This window comes from Pagrus pagrus (genome assembly GCF_965226575.1).
Source record: "Pagrus pagrus genome assembly, chromosome: 10".
In the NCBI taxonomy this organism is placed as follows: Eukaryota; Metazoa; Chordata; class Actinopteri; order Spariformes; family Sparidae; genus Pagrus; species Pagrus pagrus.
In genome coordinates this window covers 31,843,334-31,865,576 of record NC_140194.1, presented here as the reverse complement: position 1 = coordinate 31,865,576, position 22,243 = coordinate 31,843,334, and the positions used below count along the sequence as shown (strand labels likewise).

Genomic DNA, 22,243 nt, shown 5'->3' with positions numbered 1-22,243 from the left:
GTGTTCACGTAAAAATAGATATACAGTACATTTTCAAGAATTAATTGGACTAGAGAATCAGTGCTTTAACATTAAAGTTCTCAATTACTTCTTTCTCAGCACAAAAACAGGTTGTAGCGATCAACCTTCTTTTGTTTTCTCCATTGTGTCAGAGTGGGAGGTAAACAGGTAAATGAGATCTCTGTCGCTGGGATTCTGCAGCTTCAGCTTTAAGGCCATGTGTTTGATGAACAGAATTTAGACAGCAGGGAGGCTATAGTCCAAAGCCCTTTTGAAGGAAGATTTGAAAATTGTGCATAAAAACGCATTTATTGAATCTTTTCATCTCCTGTTTATCAAATGAAAATATATTGAGGGTATTTCAAAGTTCACAAATTATTCGACATTATGGTCACAAAATGTCATATCGGATGATCTGGACCTCCTGGTCAAATAATAAAAATACATAATATCTCCACAGGCATTATCGTATGAGTGCTGCATAGGACATACTAAAATCTTCCAAATATGTGACATCCAGTCGAGCGTTATGCTTTGGAGCATTTTTCGTTATTTTCCATCCTGTGCCACCTTTCCTCTAATCTTCAGTTCCTGATTCAAACCTTGGGTCTGTCCTAATACCCACACTTGTGCTATTTGTGAGTAGTGAGGTGCCTACTTCTGTGACATATTTCTGTTAGCTGCTTTCTCTCTCATGATATTTTTTAAAAAGGAAAATATTTTTCTAAATCTCTGATAAAAAGGGGTGCATTTATCTAAACATTGCCAGGTATGCACTATCATTCTTATCAGCCCAATCAAGAGGAACTAGTCAACCACCTGTGTAGGTTTAGCCATGAATAATAATACAGCATATAGCAATAATCCAGCATGTGATAAACGTAATTATATATTATCATGTTTGCTTATTTTTATTTGGTCTACAACAAGCTGCTTGAGAGTGGTATGAGGAGTGTGCATCTAGTGAGGGTTAGGTGGATTGTGTGTTGTTACTGTGTATTACCACTGATGTGTGAATGCGCACTTTAATGCTAGTGACAGCAAGTGTGGTTGTTAATATCAGACAGACCCCTTATATGAGGGAAATAATGATTAATTGTTGATTATTTCTCCAATCTAACTGACATGTATTGAATGAAATTATGAGAAGAGCTAGTAAGTGAAGTAGAGATGTATGTGATTGGTAGGCAGAGAGCAGGTACACCGACATCAAATGACAACTCTTTATCACAGAGTTTACCTGAAAACAATTGCCAATGGTTAATAAGTTAAAGTGGATTTACAGTATTTAGGAACAACCCACCTCCTGTCATGATGTGCAATGCAGAGGAGCTATCCCACCCAGTCACTAAATAATAACGTTGCCATCTGGTGCCCGTGTGACCCTTGAGTTCTTGTGGATTGAAACTCCAACATTCTTTAATTTTCTTTCCACAGAAATTTCATCCAGGATGCAATTTTTGTCACCGTGCAAAAGCCTTTAAAACAGCAGCTAGTCCATCACAGGGCTTTAAATGTTTTCTGTGCAGCATTCGTTCATAATAACAAGGAGCCTCAAAATCTTGTTTGGATCAGTTCAAGTTAAAGGTTGACAGAATTGATCAATTTGAGGTGGAGTATTGATCAGTTATACAACAAATGTATAATCAAACTGCATCTTATCACAGTTGGATGACACTAACTGAGGTGCATTCAGTTAAAAAGAAAATCAAGTTCAGTACAGGTTACATGTCTCAGTTTATCATCACACAATGTCTTTACACCTTCTTGGGTACATTTGTGATGATAGGTTTGGGACGCGTCTTAAAGATCAGCTTCCGTTTGATGATGGCAGACACAGAGTAAGAGGTGGCGGTGGGTCCTTGCTGATTCGTTTCCATGGATACCTGTGTGACATCATCCCTGTTATTGATGTCGTCATGGCTGCTAAGGCTATCCTGCGAATGGCAAGAGTGCTTGGTGAGGACAGCGAAGGGTTTCTCCAGTTTGACCTGCTTCCCATACAGAATGTGATGTCCTACAATCAGCACTGGCACCCCCTGGTGGAGGAAAGAAGAACAGCTGAGTCAACACAAGTGTCTTGAGCCACAGAATGGCAAGGACGGTCTTGGAATTGTAATGGCTGCACAGTAAGTTAAAAGAGAAATTTGCCATGTTTTATGTGGATATCCCATTCAGTGTAGATGGTAAATGTAGTTAATTAAGACAATAAAATCCTTAGTTGTGGTGTCTTGACAGAGAAAGTAGGCTTCCACAGCCTGCCTCCATGTACCAGGATGCCTTGCATGCAACCTTCTGACACTCCACCCCCTAACACTTCCTAAACCTGCCCAGCACGTGGAGGTGGGCGTTTCAAACGAGGCCGTGTACAAAAAGGCATCTGAAATTAAGTTAACTATGTCATTGCCAGTAAAGGAGAAGAAGTTATATACATATTTGATCTTAGTCTATTCCTGCAGGTAGAATAGTCATAGACGCATGTAGCCTATTTAGAAAAATATGGAGATACGCTGTACAACTTTGAATGAATACAACATCCAAGACACTCTGAGGATAATTCACTACATGTATTCATTAAAATAATTGTTGCAAGATGTTTACAGTAAACAAAGCATCAATAATATTTCAAGATTAATATCTCAACTAGTTTTCACTTTGTTGCAACCAAATTTGGATTATGTGCAGTATTATGTGTAGCTTCTCCCCCCAGGCCATTAGACTCCTCAACGCCCAGGGACTGATCTGATCTCCTCTGTTACCCTGTTGTATGCTATCCTGCGTCGCTGTTTTGTATTTGTCTGATGCACTATTGCACCTCATGTAAATAATAATAATAATCATACAGTCACTTTACAAGTATTTTTGCACTACACTAGCAGTTACATGTAGCATGTGGTATTGTTGTTGTTGTTGTTGTTCTATGTTGCTGTTGTTTGTTTGCACTGAAGCTTCTTGGGAAACATTATTTCACTGCACTGTGTACTGTGTATATGGCTGGAATGACAATAAACCCTCTTGAATCTTGAATCTATTAATATAGTTCTATAGTTCTAGAGTCTTAAACACCCACTCTTTTAAAAAAACATATTTTGACTTTATTTTCCTTGACACATTTTTATGTTTAAGTATTACATTTTCAACACATACAACATTTTCAACATACAATTAAAACATGGAATGTTTTAACAGCAATGTTTTCATACTTTTTCACTGGCTGTAATATTACATTCATTGGTTTTATTTCATCGGTAGATATTTGAACTGTGTCGACTTCAAGGTTTTCTATCTTTGTGCAATTCCTGTCGAGTCTGTTTTTCATTGGGTTTTGGAAATGTAATGATTATAATGTTGTACGCTTGAGTTTTTGCATAGCTGATTTCATGTTGTCCTGTGTCTTGAGAAAATATTAATCGTAATTATCCTGAGGGTTTCTTGGATTTCAGGACAAATTTCAACCTAATCCAATGGAAAAAAGCAGTTGGTGAGGATTAACATAGGCCTACAAAGAATCTAAAACTGATTAAATTTAGCTTAGATGGCGAAACTTCAAAAATTCAGAACTAAAAAGCTATTTGGACGATTTTGCAAGGTCCCATGAATTTTCAAGAAAATCCACGTCATGAACTGGGGGGAGCTGGCCTGAAATGACCCTATAGCAAATACTCTGCAGGGCACATGGAAAAACAAAATGGGAATATTAATGGACCAAAACGGAGGCCAACTATCCATGTGCTACTACTCTTCTTCACTCTTTTAATGTCATGTCCTGCTCCTGACAGACACCAGACTACCTTTCACATTGTAGTTTGCATGTACATCATTTTTTACAAATGTACTGAATTGGTTCCATCAGAAAACTAAATTTGCCATTTTTGACCACAAAGTATCCCTAAAACTTAGTTTGCATTTGAAAAGCACCAGTGTGCTTTTTATTCCCGTGTGTACCTCTTTAGTGTAGAGCAGGTCGCCCATCACATTTCCTGCCAGGCCAGAGTTGTGTCTGGAGACCATCTCTCCCTGCAGCTCCAGCAGCAGCCATTCCGGAGCACTGCTGCCATCCACACTGCCTCTACAGGAATAAATACACATCAACTAAAGACAACTTGAAAAACTTCACTGTAAAAGTCACTAATATTAAACTGTCAAAACTGTAGGAGATGGAGCCAACAGTGTCATACCAAACTCCACTCAAACACTGGCACCCAAACTGTACACAGCACTGTCGGTGTTGAAAGTAGACAGCACTTTCAATATAACCGTTTAATAATCACTATGAACAACTTTTAAGTTCGGCGTGTATTAATTTCTTTTTTTTTTTAATTTTACATCCGATTCCCGAAGTCCCCCCACAAACTAGTTCCATCAGTACAGCATTTTGTCCCTGTGAATTCTAGCCGACGTTGCCTTCATTATTCGTCCTCCAGACAATATAAACTTTACCCAGCGTTAGCCTGTCTTTAACCCGTAATATGATACTAATGCTACTTCACAAGACAGGAGATGGTACAACTTCTTCCTCCTTACCGTATGACTATTTGAACCATTGTCCTGACAGATAGTTAACATTAATAAAACATTACATAAAATGGCTCCCAGTACGGTAGCTTTGATAACTTCACCGTTCAGTCCGGGCTCATAACACGGTAGTATTTCCCGCCAGCTGTGCGTGCTGTGAGTGTGATGACGTATTTCCGTTTCTCTAGCCTGTTTGGGACTTTCATTACCGGGTCAAACGTCCCCAACGTGGCTCCTGCTGTTTTCCAGCGTGTGGACTGAGTAGCAACGAAAGTGTAGTAACCGTGGAGGACAAACAACAGGTAAATGATGGCTTATAATGATTGTAAACTTGTTGTTATCTTGTTGAAGTTAAACGAATAGATGGACACACAGCCTGCCTCCTGTGTGTTTAACCTGCGAGCCTCTTGTTTTTGCTAACGGGCAGCAGGTTTACAGGTTGCCTTTGCTGTCGCCTGTCTAGCTCAAATAACCTGCCTGTTTGCGTTTCTTAATAGTGGAAATGGGTGAGTTCAAGGTGCACCGTGTTCGGTTCTTCGACTACATGCCCAGTGCTATCAGAGCCATGGCGTTTAACAGTGTCACGGAGCGACTGGCTCTGGTCCGGGCTGATGGAGCTCTGGAGATCTTCAACTTCGCTGACCACTACTTCCAAGAAAAGGTAACAACTCAGAGGAGGAACAGAAAACCTCCACACGCTGTCCACTCGTGTCTGCCGCTCTGAAATGATCTTCTCATTTCGGCACTTTGTGTAAACAACTGAATAGCACGTTGTTCAGTGAAGTGCCATGTGTTAGGTGTCTTCTTCATTGGTTGTTTTGGGTGATGAAAACTGTGTAAATGAGAATCTAAGGAACAGTAAGATAACTGTAGTGTGTACATCTATGCTGTATTAAAGAGCGCCCGTCAGTGCTACTTAAAAAAAACACAAGCCACATTCTCCTTTCACATGCACTTTTATAGATAGATAAAGAACCACTAGACTGCTCAATCAGTCATTGGGGTGACAGTGTATTTGTTTTAGAGCTGGGTTTTGGGCTGGAAGTCAGAGATTTGGATTTGGATGTAAGATGAGCAGGGCTAACCTCCAGACTTGTTTTGATGTCGATGCACAGGTCATCCCAGGACAGGGCGGCAGGGCTGTGGAGGCTCTGTGTTGGGTGGGTCAGCGTCTGTTCAGTGCTGGGTTGAATGGAGAGGTCACAGAGTATGACCTGGAGAAGCTGAGGCCCAGGTACACTGTGGAGGCCTATGGAGGACCAATCTGGACAATCAGTAGCAATAAACAGGGAACACTGCTAACGGTCAGTCAACACCTGGTGGATATGATAATCACTCAACACCTCATGTTAAAAGTCTTCCACTCAGGCTAATGGTTCCTGGGTTAGAATTGAAATGACAAGCCTTGTCTAACCTTCAGTTCTGATTGTTTATTAAACCATTGATTTGAAAGAAGTTTTTTTTTTTTTCAGGTTGGTTGTGAGGATGGGACAGTAAAGATGTTTGAAATATTGAAGGAGAGGATTCAGTTTCAAAGAAACCTGGACAGGCAGAAAGGTAAGCTGAGTCAAAGGTGTTACTTTTCACCTGGCAGTTTTATTCATAATTACACATCTGTGCTTACTTTCAGTTATTTACAGTGCCTATAAAATGTATTAACCCCCTTAATTGTCTTCCCCTTTTATTGCTTTTATAAATGGAAGGTTTTTACAAAGTATTGTCTATTAATTAAAAATATATAATGTAAAATAAGTGATTGCATAAGTTTTTATTCACCTCCTTCAGTATTTAGTAGATGCATTGTTGACTATAAACACAGCACTGAGTCTGTGTGGATAGCTCACAGTCAGGTTTGCACATCTGGACACTGCAATTTTAATCCATTCATCTTTGAAAAACTGCTCAAGCTCTGTCAGGTTGCAATTCTCTATTGGATTGGATTGGCTTTGACTTGGCCACTCCAGAACAAACCATTTCCTGTGTAGTTGTTGCTGTATGATTCGGGTCATTGTCTTGCTGGAAAATAAATCTTCTAAGTCGTAGTTCTCTTGCAGACTGAATCAGGTTGTCCTCAAGGAGTCCCTATATTTTGCTGCATTCATTTCAACCTCTACCTTTAAAAGTCTTCCAGGACCTGCTGCCGAGAAGCGTCCCCACAGCATGATGCTGCCACCCCCATGGTTCATGGTGGGGATGGTGTGTTTGTGGTGATGTGCAGTGTTTGGTGTCCGCCAAACATAGCGTCTATTCTGATGGCTAAGAAGCTCCATTTTGGTCTCATCAGACCAAAAAACCTTCTTCCAGTTGACCTTGGAGTCTCCCACATGCCTTTGGGTGAACTCTAGTGGACATTTAATGAGCTTTCTTCAACAGTGGCTTTCTCTTTGCCACTCTCCCATAAAGCTTTGACTGGTGAAGAACCTAGGCAACAGTTGTTGTATGGAGAGTCTCTCCCATCTCAGCTGCTGAAGCTTTTAACTCCTTCAGAGCAGTCATAGGTGTCTTGATGGCCACCCTTGCTAGTCTCCTTCTTGCACGGTCACTCAGTGTATGAGGACGGCCTGCTCTAGTCAGATTTACACGTGCCATATTCCTTCCATTTCTTAATGATGGATTTAACTGAACTCTGGGGGATTTGCAGTGACTTTGAAATGTTTTTGTATCCATCCCCTGACTTACACTTTTTAATAACCTTTTCCGGAGTTGCTTGGAGTCTTCTTTTGTCTTCATTGTGAATTCTGACTAGACTTCAGACACAGGTATCTTTTATACTGCAATCACTTGAGACACATTCACTGCACTCGGGTGATCTCTATTTCACTGTTTGTGAGACTGCTAGCACCAATTTGCTGGATCTCTGTTGAAGTCAGTCACTTTAAGGGGGATGAACACTTATGCAATCACTTATTTTACATTATATAATTTTAATTAAGTGACTTTTTTTTGTAAAAAAATCTGTTTTCACTTGGCCATTAAAGGTTTTTTTTTGTAAATTGTTTGTCAAAAAGCTAAATTTTATTGACCATGATTCGATTTATAAAAGGGGAAAACAATTAAAGGGTGAATACTTTTTATAGGCACTATGTGACTGTGAGGCTTTTATGTGATCTTCTAGGTCGTATCATATCTCTGTCTTGGCATCCCTCTGGTACGCTGATTGCTGCTGGCATGATGGACATGATCAGAATCTTTAATGCTGAAACAGGTAAGGAGATGCAACCAGATCCTGAAACAGTTATCACAGAACAGAGCCTACCATCAGTTGAAATATTTAAAATTGGCATCAGCAAGCTTTATACAAAGTCTTGAAATAAGTGCTTAATTTTCACTATTATGTTTTCAAGGTTAGGAATATGTGTGAATTTGAATAAACTCCTTGAAAAATGTTTGATTGGTTTCAACATAATCTGGTGTTTTATCTACACAATCACTCACGTAAACTGAAAATACTATTATATTAACATTGTCTTTAACCCTCTATGGTACCGTGTTGCCTTCAGGCAACATACCCATTTTTGGCCCGTCACATCTCCACCATACATCCCTTTGAATGATGCTATACTTTAAAAGAATGGGAAGACCACAAGGAACCAATAACAATGCTTTAATTTGTCACATGACCTTCAGGAAGCCATCTTGAAACCCATTTTCCCAGACTTTTTCAAAGAAAACAGGTTAGCCATTTTGCTCCTTAAAAAGTGGCTGAAAACATAATTTTCGGGCCCTTTTAGGTCGTGAAAAAAATATATGCACACTCATAGATGAGTAAACTTTAACTTTTTATTGTTAAATGCAATTTAATTGCTCATTAAATAGTGGAAACTTGTTAAAATCCAACTGTTGCCTTGAGGCAACAACGTACCATTATGGAAAATTGCCTATGTTGCCTTGAGGCAACAGTGAACCATTATGGAATCACCATGGCAGCATAAAATGTTGGTAGTATGTGTTTAGGTACATATAATATTCAAAAGAATGCCATTCATCATAATCTTTATATTTTATATATTATTATATTATAATATTATTATTATGTGTTATATTTTCCTCCATTTACAGAATGAATTCAGCATTATTCTATGCCCCTGTGAGGATATGGGTTGTTCCACAATGCCTACAGGCAACATTTAGACCAGAAACCATTTAAAAGAGTTATTTTTTGGTTTCTTTTACATTTAAAATGAAAAATTAATTAATTTTTTTTATATTTTACACATGTTAATGAAATAAATGATGATGAAATTGAAAATAAAACTCTTTTAAAAAAATTATTTATGCACCATTATGGTACAATGTTGCCTTCAGGCAACGAACCCCAAAAACTTCCAAAAAATTAAATAATTATAAAATTTCTTTAGATTATGTTTATTTAGTCTATTTTAGGACAAAAAAACACTCCAAACATTTTTTTCCTAACTCGCATCATAATGCGTACCATAGAGGGTTAAAAGTGCTTGAAACTTACTCGTAAAAGGCTTCACGAACCCTGCATTAGATGATTGGTTTAGTGGTAGTTAAAACTGCATGAATTCCTTAAATATCTCCAAATTATGTAATTGTGACCATCTGAGTTTGTGTTTTTCTTTGCTGACTTCAGGCCATGCCACACACAGAATGCTGGTAGAGAGAGGTGTTGGGGCATCCAAGAGCAGAGAGGTTGTAGTTTGGAGCATCGTGTTCCTGTCTGACCACACAATCATCAGCGGTGATTCTGCAGGAAAGGTCCAAATCTGGGATGGACTCACAGGAACTCTGGTCAGAACTCACCTGGTCACCAAATGGGATGTCCTTGCTCTGTGTGTTTCACAGGTAAGTGTGTAATCAAGAATTGTGACACATTACACAACTTTTAAAGGCAACGTTTCAGGTGCACCTCCCTACAGAATGATAAACTTTCTAAATATCTAACAGGATGAGAGCAGTCTGATAGCTGGGACATCAGAAGGCACTGTTGTCCAGTTTCAGTTCATCAGCTCCACTGTGGACAAGCAGGAGAAGGAGTGGGTCAGAACGAGGACCTTTAAAAACCACTCACATGATGTGAGGGCACTCGCACACACCGAGACTGCTGTGGTCTCTGGAGGTCAGTGTTGGTGTTGATCAATGTGAAACTGAAATTCAATCTCGACAGTAAACGAGTGAAGTTACAATTTGATGAAGCCAAGTAGGAAGGAAACTAAGTTAGTGATCCCTTAAATCATCTTACTCAAATCTATTTTATGTATTTTCTATATCTGCTGCTATTTTGCTGTGTTCTACTGGCCCAGAACACAAATCAATCTCTGGTAAAATGAATCTCAGTCTGATCTAATGGCCAGTTCTAATTTAAGAAGTGATGATATTAAATTCGGACATATAAAAATGTTTAGCCATTCAAGCAGGATGGCAGTGCTGGTCCCAGTCTGCATAGGATGAAATCTAATGACTTTAATGAAATCTGTCATTAACCTTTTCTCTCACCATCAGGAAGACCATGGCAGTTTGTCCAATACTTTGGTTTATTACCGAAAATAATTATACAAACTAATGACATTCCCATGAGCCTGAGTTCTGAGTTCTGTCTTGTTCTCTTTCTTAAAGTGCTAATTGGCAAACATTTGCATGTTACAATGCTGAACTGACATGGGGAACATGGTGAACTTGGTGAACATTACACCTACAGCATGTTAGCATTGTCATCGTGAACATACTGCATATATTGCTAATATGGGTGTCTTGGTATACCAAGACTGACTAACTGTGAAATAGAAAAAAATTGGATACTGCGTTAATATTGCACATAATATTGTGCAAATCATTTCCATTCTAGCATTGTCATAGTAGGTGGCGATAATGACAAAACAGAGAAGATGCAGTTACAAGCTCACTAGCGACTACCAGTGTTTGGCTACCACTGCCACACAAAATCATGTCGTGAAAGATGACGGATGTGTGAGAGACACAATATTATTTTGGCCACGATAATCATGTAGTGAAAATCTGATGTTGTGACAGCTCTAATTGCTATAAAAGTGTTAAGAGCTGATAGCAAGGCTGGAGACTCTTTAATACAGAGTCTTGTTCATATTATTTTTTGCATTCAGACGCTAAAACCATTGATGACATCGATTAATTGATTACAGAAAAAAATAACGGTTTAAAAAATAACGCAGATTAATTACACTCTGACACCTGTTGACCTTACATTACTGAACATGTTCCACAACAGCTTTGTAAGCATGATGGAGGCGATGACTAAATTCTGCTGAGCATACTGAATGGGAAAAGTCCCACTCCAACCAGAGTTTCTATCTGTCAAACAGTTAACATTCTTTTTTCAAACTGAGAATGGGCTGTGGTTAAAAGTCAGATGTTTAATCATCACTACCAGACGCTGTCTTATCAGCATGATTAACATCATTACATCATTAGGACACTAGCAGGGATACAAATAGCAGGGATAGTGATGGCAGTTACTTAAGCATGAGGTCTTTTTGTGTAGTAAGGAGCTGCAGGGTCAAACTGTAACCTGTACTGTACATTTACTGACGCTAGACAACCTCTCTGCTAAACTGTCCATCTTCTCCGTTTTTAAGATCATTTAAAGAACATAAAAATACCAAAAGACATTGAAGTAGGGCTTCAAAAAATGCCCAGATGGAACTGTTGACAGGAGCACAGTTTTCTGCAACTAATGCAGCCAAGAATTTTCTGACCAGTGTACTACAAGCTTAAAATTTCACCTCCTTTTAAGTTTAGACTGGCCATTTATTCATTTATTCACTCATCTACCAAAATACATTTGCATTGAAATATTTTTTTATATTTAATAATATTTAATATTTTTATGGCAAATATTGGCATATGCAATTTATTTCGATTAATTAATCGCAAAGCTTAATTAATTAATTAGGTTTTTTATTTTTAATCGCTTGACAGCCCTTATTGTAATGCATAGCCAGTATTATCAGTATTGTACCATATACCCATGATGTTGGTAATCATGTCAGGTATGGACACCCAGCTAGTGGTGCGACCCCTGCTGGACAAGGTGGAGAAGAACACCCAGGAGTCAGCGATACGCAAAATAGCTTTGCCACATGTGAGTACATATTTATTAGAAGGTAAACCTCTCATGGCTTGGAGCATGACTGTCCCATGATGACATGCGTACTTTTATCCGTCTTCCATGCAGAGAAGCTTGGTTTGTTGTGCAAAGAAGGCAGGACTGCTGCTCTTCCAGTTCCCTGATCATTTAGAGCTGTGGAGAGTAGGAGAGAGTGATGGACATGGTGAGGAAAACACACACACACACACACACACACACACACACACACACACACACACACACACACACACACACATCCATTATGCATAGTTGTGCAGGAAATGGCAGGCAGTAATAGTGATGGTAAAAACTAAAGGAAATTTATGAAGTGAAACGGCTGTAGTGAAAATTCATCTTCATCTGATTCAACAGTTGTATAGTGTAAGAATTATGCCTGTTTATAATGCATCCTGACAGGAAAGCCTGGTGACAGTCTGCCTGTGAAGAGAAAACCAGAGAAACTGATCCAGCTGAAGGGGAAGGTATGTACTGATATTGTGTGTATCCATGATTTCTATGGCCCACTGGAAGCTTAATCTGCTGTAACTATCTGTGTCAGATAGGTAAAAAGGTCAAAAAGTTTGACCATTATTTTTGGTTTTCTCCGGAGTGGCAAAGATATACTGTAGATCTCATCGTTTTTGTGACATATCACAATAAGTGACAATAAGCTAAACCACCATGCCTCAATCACGACATCTGCTTACTAACACCAGTGTTTCTTATTAATTAACGACACTCAGGCAAATATGGTCGTATTGCGCACCCTGTGTTCAATATGCAGGTAGGTAAATTGTCACATGATCAGTGTGAGCAAGTTAGTAGTCACATAATTAGGCAGTTAAAATCAAAAGATAAAGCACGCTGGAGTCTGTAAACCACATATGAGATATTGCAATCTATAAGGGACTTTATTTTATTTTATACTTACTACCTTATTTTATGTCCGTAAAGTAGCTGGTGTTAGTCATATAAACCACAATGACTGAAATTGCAACCATTGTGGTAATATGACATACTGACATGCAGTATGCACACAATTGGTACATACTACTTCATCATGACAGTGTGCCCTGGACTATGATCCTCTTGCTCTTCACAAGTTTGTCACTGAGAGTAGGTGCTCTTCTAAAACTAATAGTGAAGGGAATCTGGAAGAGCTTTTCTAATTTATTTTTATTTATTATTTGCTTCACTACCATCTTGTGTCACAAAGTACACCTGATCTGAGCTTGGTTGTGGCTTCTGTTTTTGATACAGTAACTACAATTAAGAGTAGTACAATTTTTTTCTACACATGTACACGGGGCTTCTAACCGACGTGTACCCGGTTACTGAGCTACAGTAATAGGGGCGGCTGTAGCTCAGTGGGTAGAGCTGGACCAGAAGGTTGCTGGTTTGAACCCCGGCTCCCCTGGGCGGGACTGAGCTACATGCCGAAGCATCCTTGAGCAAGATGCTGAACCCCGAAATTGCTCCTGATGTGCAGTTGGCACCTTGCGAGGCAGCCTCTGCCATCAGAGGGCCCTGTGATGAGCTGGCGTCTCATCCAGGGGTGTACGCTGGCCTTCTCCCATTGTAAACTGGATTTGGCCCCAGTAGCCCCGCAACCCCTCTGAAGAAGGGGGGATAAAAGCGGCAACACCCCGCGACTCGAACAGGAATAAGCAGACAAGAAAACAAAACGAAACGAAACGAGTAAAAGTAATCTGGAATTGGCAATAGAAAGAAACTAAAAAAGAAGCCAAAGTATGCTGAAGTGAGAGGAAAAAACTTCACCTTTATATCCACAAAGCTAAAAAAGTAGAGGGGGAATCTCACAATTATTCACTAAAACTGTCGGAAAAAAAAAGTTTTTTCCTCCTCTTTAGACGCGAGGATATGTGATCAGGTCATAAAAAGCCGACACAGAACACCAACCAACAACATAATGTACAACAACACGTAACAATAAAGACTAAAATAACAAGCCATTAACAGTTTTTGTTTTCAGCAGGACGACATTTGCGCATGGAGAAGATGATGAGCGCCACGCTCTTCTCAAGTCCTCCGCAGCCTATTCTACACAGCAGCTGTCTTGCCTTTAAGTGGTCTCGCTGGTCTGAAAAACACAAATGGCTGTGGCCGCAGGTTTTTTTTATATATCAACATAACATTGTGCCCCATGCATCTATTATGTATGCGGATAACTGCACTAGTGGGAACATTTAATTGTATAGTTAGTTAATGTTATTATCTGAAGCTTTCAGGCAACATTATCACCCCTAAAAATACTATAGGCCTATATATTGGTGAGAAATAAACGAGGAGGAGGAAAAATGACGTGTAAACGGTTATTGATTTTTCTAAACGGTTATGATTTCTTAACCCTAACCCTAACAGTAACTGTTCTCTAGAGAGACTTTTTGCTTTTATTGTAAGCTATGGATATAGTGTTTAGTTTATATCCTCTCTTCTTAAAACTTTGACTCATGTCTTGAGCAGTTTTTTCAAGATCTTTCTCGCTTCGATTTGCAAATCCGTTTACGTCTCTGAAACTGGTCTCAAGGTATGTAATTTATCAGCCAAGGAGGATAGAAACTGACTGTCATCCATGAACCTGCCCCAACATATAATCTTATCTAAGTAGATAGATTTAGGCTAAAATAGTTAGGTGCAAAACAAGCTTCCATTGCTGTACCCTTTTTCTGTTTTTATAGAGCGTTTCTGAAACAAAAATACAATATTCAAAGTCTATTCTGCAAGTTGCAAGATGGAAGTGGTAGGAGGCATCTGCTTAGGTTGTCCCTTTTTCTAAGTAATGTGATAAAGCCTCTAACCCCTCTTTATGACCAATGTTAGTATATAGTGATTCCACATCCGTTGTCACTAAAAATGATGATCTAGTGTTCTTTATTGCTTTATTCAATATTCAATCTCTGAACTCTGAACACTTTTTTGTAAAAAAAAATTGAATATGTGCATGAAAGTAGACTTGGGCTTGAATGGTGTTCTTGATGTATCCTGCTGAGCATAGGTTCGTGAGGCTGCTTGACTGGTGGTGTTATGCCAAACTTTGAGCTGGAGGTTGCGATAGAACTTAGAGAAATCTACTTTTACTACTGGTTGTAAGTAACAGTGTGTCCTGACTCTTGCAGGGGGACGATCATATCTACAGCAGTGCTTTGTCTCCATGTGGCGAATGGCTGGCATACTCTACTGTCTCCAGTGTCCGTCTCTACAGATTACAGTACAACAACATCAGCATTACCAAGGTGGGCTGCTCAACACTGACAGCTGCCCGTATTCTCTGTATCAGTCATTGTCCATCAACATAATTAAATGTATGAGATCTTTAGTAAAGTGCCTGGAGGTAATCCTTCTTTAGGGACACAGTCAAACCTCACCAGCTCACTCATTCCAAGTCTGTTAAGAGCATGAGCTAAATGTAAATCTAGGTTCTGTGAACATTTAGTATGTGTTTGAGGATTGTTTGAGTGTTTGTAGGTTAAGAGGACCATGATGATGCTCATCCCTCTGTCTCCTTCCTCTTCCTCCCTCCAGGTGTCCAAACTACCCAAAGCCCTTTGCTTGGGCCACCAGCTCTGCTTCTCCTCAGACTCCACCAAACTCTTTGCTTCCTCCAGCCATTCATCTGTCATTGTTGTTGCCCTCAACCAGCTGGAGTGTAATTACCTTCACACTCTCAAACCTAAGTCAGGTGAGTCTTAATCCAGGGTCTGATTGCTCACTTTTCTGGAATATTGTACTTATTGGAACATTGTTACTGTGAGCGTCACATTCCATAGAGTCAAGAAATGTGATCATTTCTGTGGAAAATTAGGTCACTTTACAGTAATGTACCAAGATCCATATGCAACTTATTTTACAAATGCTGCAAGTCTTTTTTTAAGTTAATTATATGTACAGCCACTTTATTCAGCCATCATTGATCCTTGTCTCTCTGCATTACGTTCATTGCAACAGTAGTAATACAGTGCATTCAGAAACCCTTCATTTTTTTCACATTTTGTTATGTTGCAGCCTTTTAAATTAATTATTCGTTCATTGTTTGAAGAGCAAAAATGTATTCAATCTACACTCAATACACCATAATGACGAAGCGGAAGCAGAATTTTAGAAATGTTTGCAAATTTATTAAAAAGGAAAAACTGAAATATCACATTGACATAAGTATTCAGACCCTTTACGATGACACTTGAAATGTAGTTCAGGTGCCTCCCATTTCTCTTGATCATCTTTGAGATGTTTCTCCACCTTGACCGGAGTCCACCTGTGGTAAATTCAATTGACTATGACTATTGACTATATGTGTCCAATAGACACATATGTTGACACTTTTATTTTTCCCAATAAAGTTCATGGAATATGACTTGGTTTTCCTTAGAAATTATGTCCTTGTACTATTTATCCATTTTGTTGGAAAAAATGTAAAGATTTAATTGGCTGATATATTGGTTGCAGAATATGGGTCGGGCCGTACCCAAGAAGACTCAATGCTATAATCACTGCCAAAGGTGCTTCAACTAAGTACTGAGTAAAGGGTCTAAATACTTATGTCAATGTGATAGTTTTTCCTTTTTAATAAATTTGCAAACATTTCTAAAATTCTGTTTCAGCTTCAAGTGTTTGGAGTATTGATTGATGAGGAAAATAACTAATTTCAACGTCGTTAGCATAAGGCTGCAACATATCAAAATGTGAAAAAAGTGAAGGAGTCTGAATACTTTCTGAATGCATGGTACATCTTTTTCGAGAGAAAGTCCAGTAATTCTGTCCTTCAGGCCAAAATAAAAACCTCAATTTGTAACATAAGCTTCCCAGACTAGCCTGGCTCTAAACCACTGTCCGTGAAGGTATGAGAAGCAGCTAAAGGGAGTCACTGTTTTCCATGTCGGCCAGTAAACCAGTGCTTTGGGTTCTAGAAGTGAAATTTACATAGTCACATTATAGTTCACAGAAGTTAGAGTTCTTTAAATTCATATGTAAATCTGAGCATTAAAGGTACAGTGTGTAATATATCGTGTATTTAGTGGCATCTGTTGGTGAGGTTCTAGATTGCAACACTCCCTCGCTCACACCTTCCTTTCCAAAGACATTGGAGAAGCTCCAGCACCTATGGTGGCCCTCAGACTTATTTTCTAAATATGGACTTATCCACAACAGCATTGAGTATTTCTACTAATTCAAGTGATGTGGTAACAATTTATTTTGTTAGGATCATACAAATAAATGATGTAGGACCTTGACCCTGTCACACACCAAAAACTACCCAGGAATGGCTAGAGAATAATGACAGAGCGTGAGGTGTCAACCTGGCCTCCAAATTCACCAGATCCCAATTCAGTCAAGCATCTATGGTATGTGCTGAGACAACCCACAGGACTAATAGAATCTGCTGTCAACAGCCTGGTGCCAGACACCACAGGATGCCCCTGAAGTCTTATGTCCATACCTCAACGAGTCGGAGCCAAGTGTGATCCAAGGTGGGGTCTCCTTGGATCATGCTTGTTGTGTCACTTCACCAGGATGTTTAATTGGATTGGGATCTGGGGAATCTGGAGGACAGGTTGACCTCTTGATCTCTTTGTTTTGTTACACTTATTTTGGGCCATTCCAGGGCAGTTTTTGTGGTGTGGCAGGGCGCATTGTTCTGCTGGGGAGTCACTGCCATAATGGAGCCATGACGGGTTGTACTTGATCTGCAGTGGTGGCTGGTGTGTGTGTCAAGTGGCATCTATATGAATGCCAGTATTCAATGTTTCCCAGCAAAACCTTGCATATGGAGGTGATCAATGTTATTGTCTTCAACTCTCAGTGGTTTGGTGAACAGTTTTGTGTGCGCTTACACAAAAGACACAGAACAATAAAGGTCCTGCATTTTACTTTTAAGAAAAAATGTGTCTTCGTTCAATCACCTTCTGCACTGTATTTGAGAGGGGGGAAATCCAGAGAGGCACTGTAGCAACAATATGGAGAAACAGAGTTGGGGGTCAATGTGCAACTGTGAGGGTGCATGGAGCATCCATTATCTGAGTTGGTGAAGGTGGCATGTTTAATTCATATAAGGATTTTAAGTTGTTCCAGAAGAAACCAAATTTTCCTTGAATGCAACCACCCACCCTCCTGTAGCTTTCTGTTCTTCAGTATATAAACCATCCTTGTGTGTGATGTCCAGGATCCAGACAGCCAGTGCACCTGCTGTGTGCCAGTGAGGATGGCAAATGGCTCGCTGCAGCTAATACAGACTGTGAGATCCATGTGTACGACCTTCACAAGCTTAAGGTGAGTTGACACTCTTTTTCTCCTCTCGTGTTATTTCTTGCTAGATAAACTATGAATTGTACACAGTAAATCTTTATGGCTCTTTGTTTGCAGCTGCATTGTACAGTTCCAATGTACAGCTCCTGTCCAACAGCCATAGCCATCCACCCAACAACCAGCAACCTAGTCGTGGTGCATGCTGACCAGCAGGTGAACACTGCACCACAATTTGTTTAAACTGCTCATCACCTGTTCAGCCTACCAATAACTCCTTGTGTGTGTGTGTGTGGCAGATCTTCGAGTACTCTCTGGTGCAGAAAGAGTACACAGAGTGGAGTCGGAAGCTGCAGAAACAAGGACTGCACTCTCTATGGTTGGAGAGAGACACACCTGTCACCCATGTCACCTTCAGTCCTAAAAACCCAGCGCACATCTTTCTGCACGACATGTTCATGTTCTGCATCATTGACCAAAGTCTGGTATGTGAGCACACATTTAAAGTGTCTGCCATGTGGATTCAAAATCTTCAAAACAAGTCATGCTCAATGCTTTATCAGAGCCATGTGTGTAGCTATATTTCTGTCTTTGTTTTCACCCGCAGCCCCTCCCTGAATCAAAGACTCTGCTCTACAATCAGATGACACTGAGGAGCCTCCCTGAGCAAGAAAGGATCAGACACAGCCATGCCTTTAAGATCTGCAAGAATTTCAAGGTAACATCATCATAGTTGTAGTTTATTTGTGTCGATATTTCATGCCGTTATCTGGCCCATCCCATATTGGATAACTAGACACCATAGCATTTCAAAATATACATCATTTTCCAGTAATACATATAACAGCAAAAATACATAATATAACTTGCCACATAATGTGTTTCTGTGTTTTTAAAACAAGGGTTTAAAAAATGAAATGATGTTTGCATCCTTAAGTCCTGCTACATCTACACTGCTCATCTAAAAAATTAAGGGAACACTTTAATAGCACATCAGACCTTGATGAACAAATTATTCAAGCTGAAATTTTTTACTGATGTACATTGTATAACTTGTTGTGAACAGAATTATGAAACAACAGTCAATGAAAACCAAAATCATCAACCCATTAGCCCTATTCACACTGCCCTTACAGTGTGGGAATCATGCACCAATACTCCACTTGCCATCTGTGTGAAAGTTACAGATGCGGAGAGGCAGGACAGATGGAGATCCTCTCGCAGTCTCCACCACTCACACACTTCCATTTCAGATGTCGATAAGTAAATTGTGCTTCAGTAGAAGAGTGCAGGGAGGTGAGAAAATCTAAAAATGTAGCAAGGATTGACGGAGCTCTGCATCTGCATGCGCCACCGCTGTCGTCATAGCATGCTATGGTAAAGAAATGCGTTATCAAACCCATAGCAGTAGAACAATGTAATACATCTCTTGACCGAGGGCCAGTAATTTTTTTATCCCATATGCAACTTTGCACTGCTTCGAAGTGGAAATTTAGACCAAGAGGAGCTGTGCATTGAACCAGCGCAGCAGTCTCTGCTGTGTAGGGTTCTAATGAGACGTCAGTGAAATATAATTCAGGAAGTCCAATTTGATTAACTGAGAAATAAGGGTAAATGCTTATAGACTCCAAAACACACACAGCACTGCTGTTTATAATACTCTGACAGAATTTTATCATGGTGGCCAATATAGTTTCAGCTTGGAGACGTAAAAGTGGCAAGTTTGCTTCTTAGTCTAATAAGTCAACAAAATAAACTCACAAAATGTCAAAAAAAGGAAATATTTTTTCACCCATTTTCCTTACTAAACAGGAAAATACAACCAGAGACCTTCAGAATTCAGTTTTCTCTTTTACTGAACTAAGATGATGTTAATTGCCTTGTTAACTCATCGTAAAACACACCAAATTCAAATACGACACGAATAAAATAAAACTCACCTCAATTCAGTCTTGGTTTGTCTTTCTTACAATGACCTCTGATTTGGTGCAAATAAATCCTCAATTTACTTAGACAGATGTGAAAATACACCAGCTTGTGTCATTTTCGCCTGCTGTTGATGCCCGAATCTCTCTTCTGTGCCGCTTCATGCCTCTCCTGTCCCCATCTGCGGTGTTTTTTGTTCCTGGAGACATAGTCCTGATCAAGGCCATTGTAAATTACAGTCATCCGAGATTGTGGTGCAGGCAGACTTCAGTCAGCCAGTGGGTGCACTTAGCTCCATGGCTTACAGAGCTTCTAGCTGACTGCTAATAGCTACAACAGAGAGCATAGTGAGCAGCTGTTTGTGGTTATGCTGCCCCCTATAGTTTTGGAGCTACCTTTTGAAACCTGGTCAATTTTCTAGATGACATCTTTAAATTTTAAACTCTAAAAAAATGTATTAGGGCTGTCAAGCAATTAAAAATGATCTAGTTATAATAACAAGCTGTGTGATTAATTAATCAAATTTAAAAATATTTCAATGCAAATGTGTTTTGGTAGATGAGTGAATCAATGAATAAATGGTCATCCACCAAGCGTGGCTTCTGGTGTCTTAAGAGTGCCGTGGCTGCTTTAACAACAAGGCAGTTTGTAGTGAGCAACGGTCTGTGGCCAAGCTCAGAGGATGAGAAGACAGAGGGTTGTCCAGTGGCAGTAAATTTACAGTTTGACCGTGAATAAACTTTGCAACTCCTTGCTACGCAAGACCTCATGTCTGAGTAACAGCTATCACCATCCCATACCAGCGTCTGGTAGCTATGGTATAATGTCCCATTAACCTGGGCCAATTCTCAGTTTGAGAAAGAATGTTAACCGTTCGATGGTTAGAAACTGGCTGAGTGAGTCTTTTCCATAACCATTATATTCAAACTGATGTGTTCTGTTCTGATGTTTGGGTCCAACAGCACGTGATGTGTGTGAGTTTACTGGAGGACCATTCGCTGGTTGTGGTGGAGCGTCCGCTGCTCGACATGATGTCTCAGCTGCCTGCTCCTGTCCGTCAAAAGAAGTTTGCCACATAAATGAAGTGAAGCAGGTTCCAGAGGTTCATGTCCAAGGAAAGGATTACTTCATTGTATTCATTTACTGTAACTCCCATATCTTAAATCATTTTCAACAATGTTCCACCACTCTTTGTAAAGAAATTATTTGATTAAGTAATAAACTGAACTATTTACTTTCATTCTTGTTTGACTGAAAAGTCGGAGTTTGTTGATATAGTTAACACTTAACTGTTTGCTCCGTTTTCTGCTCTCAGGCCAAAGAATAGAACTTGGTTTCATAAACTAGCTTTCAGCTCTGAAAGTGTTTGAAGAGCAGGGTTCTGTTGTTCAAATGAGGCTTGACTAATTCAGGCTAACATGCTGTTACCAGACTGAAATAATGTTTATCCTCATCCAGATAATTTGGTTCCTTGAAAGCTGTTTCTAATGGTTGATTTGTTTATCCTGGATGAAGTTATCTTGAATAAAGCTGGATCCAAATGTCAGAACTTCACCGCTCTTGCAGACTCAAAGACTTTGCGGTTGTGTTCATGGGAAGTCTGCAAGTGCTGAGTGCCGCAATTTATCCTGTCCACAGGGAGCCCAAGGCAGACTTTCTGCAGACTTCCAGAGAGTCTGCATGGGGTGCAAACTTGACTGGACTTTACCGATTAAATTGCCAACAATTGATTGCAATACGGATGTGGCTTTGTTAAAGGCGTTAGAACTTACTATAAATGTGAAAAACAATTAGGTTACTTGGCTATTAAAACATTACTTCAATCATGTAGGCTAGAAATAACTTTTAACCACATCATGATATCGAAATATGTAGAAGCGTACACTATGGAGCTAAACAGAATGCATTTTAATATTGTATTAACATTTTGTGTTATGGCTGCAGGAGCAAAAGAGTCAAAGACGCACTGTCATGATGAAGTAAGATGTCCCAATTGTGTGCATATTGCATGCAACAGTATACACACAGGCCAGCTGGAGTATGTACTGAAAGTAAAAAGAAGTATCGGATTCGGAATGCACCCAAAGATTCAACATAAGTGATGGAAAAAGTGTGATCATTTCACAAACTGAAAATCATCTTGATCCCGGTCAACAGCCCACTGCTGTGTCTGACTTCTGCCGTTTCATGTCCTCTGTGGTACAGCTGCTGTTCAGACAGCAGAGGGCACTGGTGAGCTACTTTCATACTAATGAATCAGCTGGTAGAGCTTTCATTTAGTCTGCAGGTGGTGGTGTTGAATTGTAAAATTTTAGTTAGAATATTCTTAAAAAATGTTTTTTATTATACTTAAGTCCATGTTCTCTCCACTTTTTGTCATCAGCAGCTTTCCTGAGCTTTTCACTGTCTGATCTCTTAACCTGTTATAAAGAGTACACTGGACATAATATGAAAACC

At 39.5% G+C, this 22,243-nt stretch overlaps 2 protein-coding genes across 4 annotated transcripts; one reads left to right on the top strand and one right to left on the bottom strand.

Annotated features, from left to right (window-relative positions):
* Window positions 1–1,718: 1,718 nt before the first annotated feature.
* Window positions 1,719–4,694, bottom strand: chtf8 (CTF8, chromosome transmission fidelity factor 8 homolog). 3 transcript variants are annotated; one of them, XM_084363453.1, is made up of 3 exons: window positions 4,620–4,694; window positions 3,946–4,069; window positions 1,719–2,039 (listed from the first exon to the last, which is right to left on the bottom strand). In XM_084363453.1, the coding sequence occupies exons 2-3, from the start codon at window positions 4,009–4,011 to the stop codon at window positions 1,758–1,760; spliced, it is 348 nt and encodes a 115-aa protein (XP_084219579.1). In that variant the 5' UTR covers window positions 4,012–4,069; window positions 4,620–4,694; the 3' UTR covers window positions 1,719–1,757. The 3 variants fall into 3 exon arrangements, with proteins under 3 accessions (XP_084219579.1, XP_084219577.1, XP_084219578.1); XM_084363451.1 differs by having other exon boundaries at window positions 4,525–4,655; XM_084363452.1 differs by having other exon boundaries at window positions 3,946–4,063; window positions 4,525–4,655.
* A 23-nt stretch (window positions 4,695–4,717) lies between these two features.
* Window positions 4,718–21,026, top strand: utp4 (UTP4 small subunit processome component). Its single transcript, XM_084363450.1, has 17 exons — window positions 4,718–4,817; window positions 5,013–5,176; window positions 5,631–5,819; window positions 5,988–6,072; window positions 7,631–7,720; window positions 9,113–9,324; window positions 9,427–9,598; window positions 11,505–11,596; window positions 11,690–11,786; window positions 12,020–12,084; window positions 14,740–14,856; window positions 15,146–15,302; window positions 17,781–17,887; window positions 17,981–18,076; window positions 18,160–18,345; window positions 18,468–18,578; window positions 20,749–21,026. Exons 2-17 carry the CDS (start codon window positions 5,018–5,020, stop codon window positions 20,863–20,865), a joined length of 2,052 nt encoding a protein of 683 aa, XP_084219576.1. The 5' UTR covers window positions 4,718–4,817; window positions 5,013–5,017; the 3' UTR covers window positions 20,866–21,026.
* The last annotated feature ends 1,217 nt before the right edge of the window (window positions 21,027–22,243 follow it).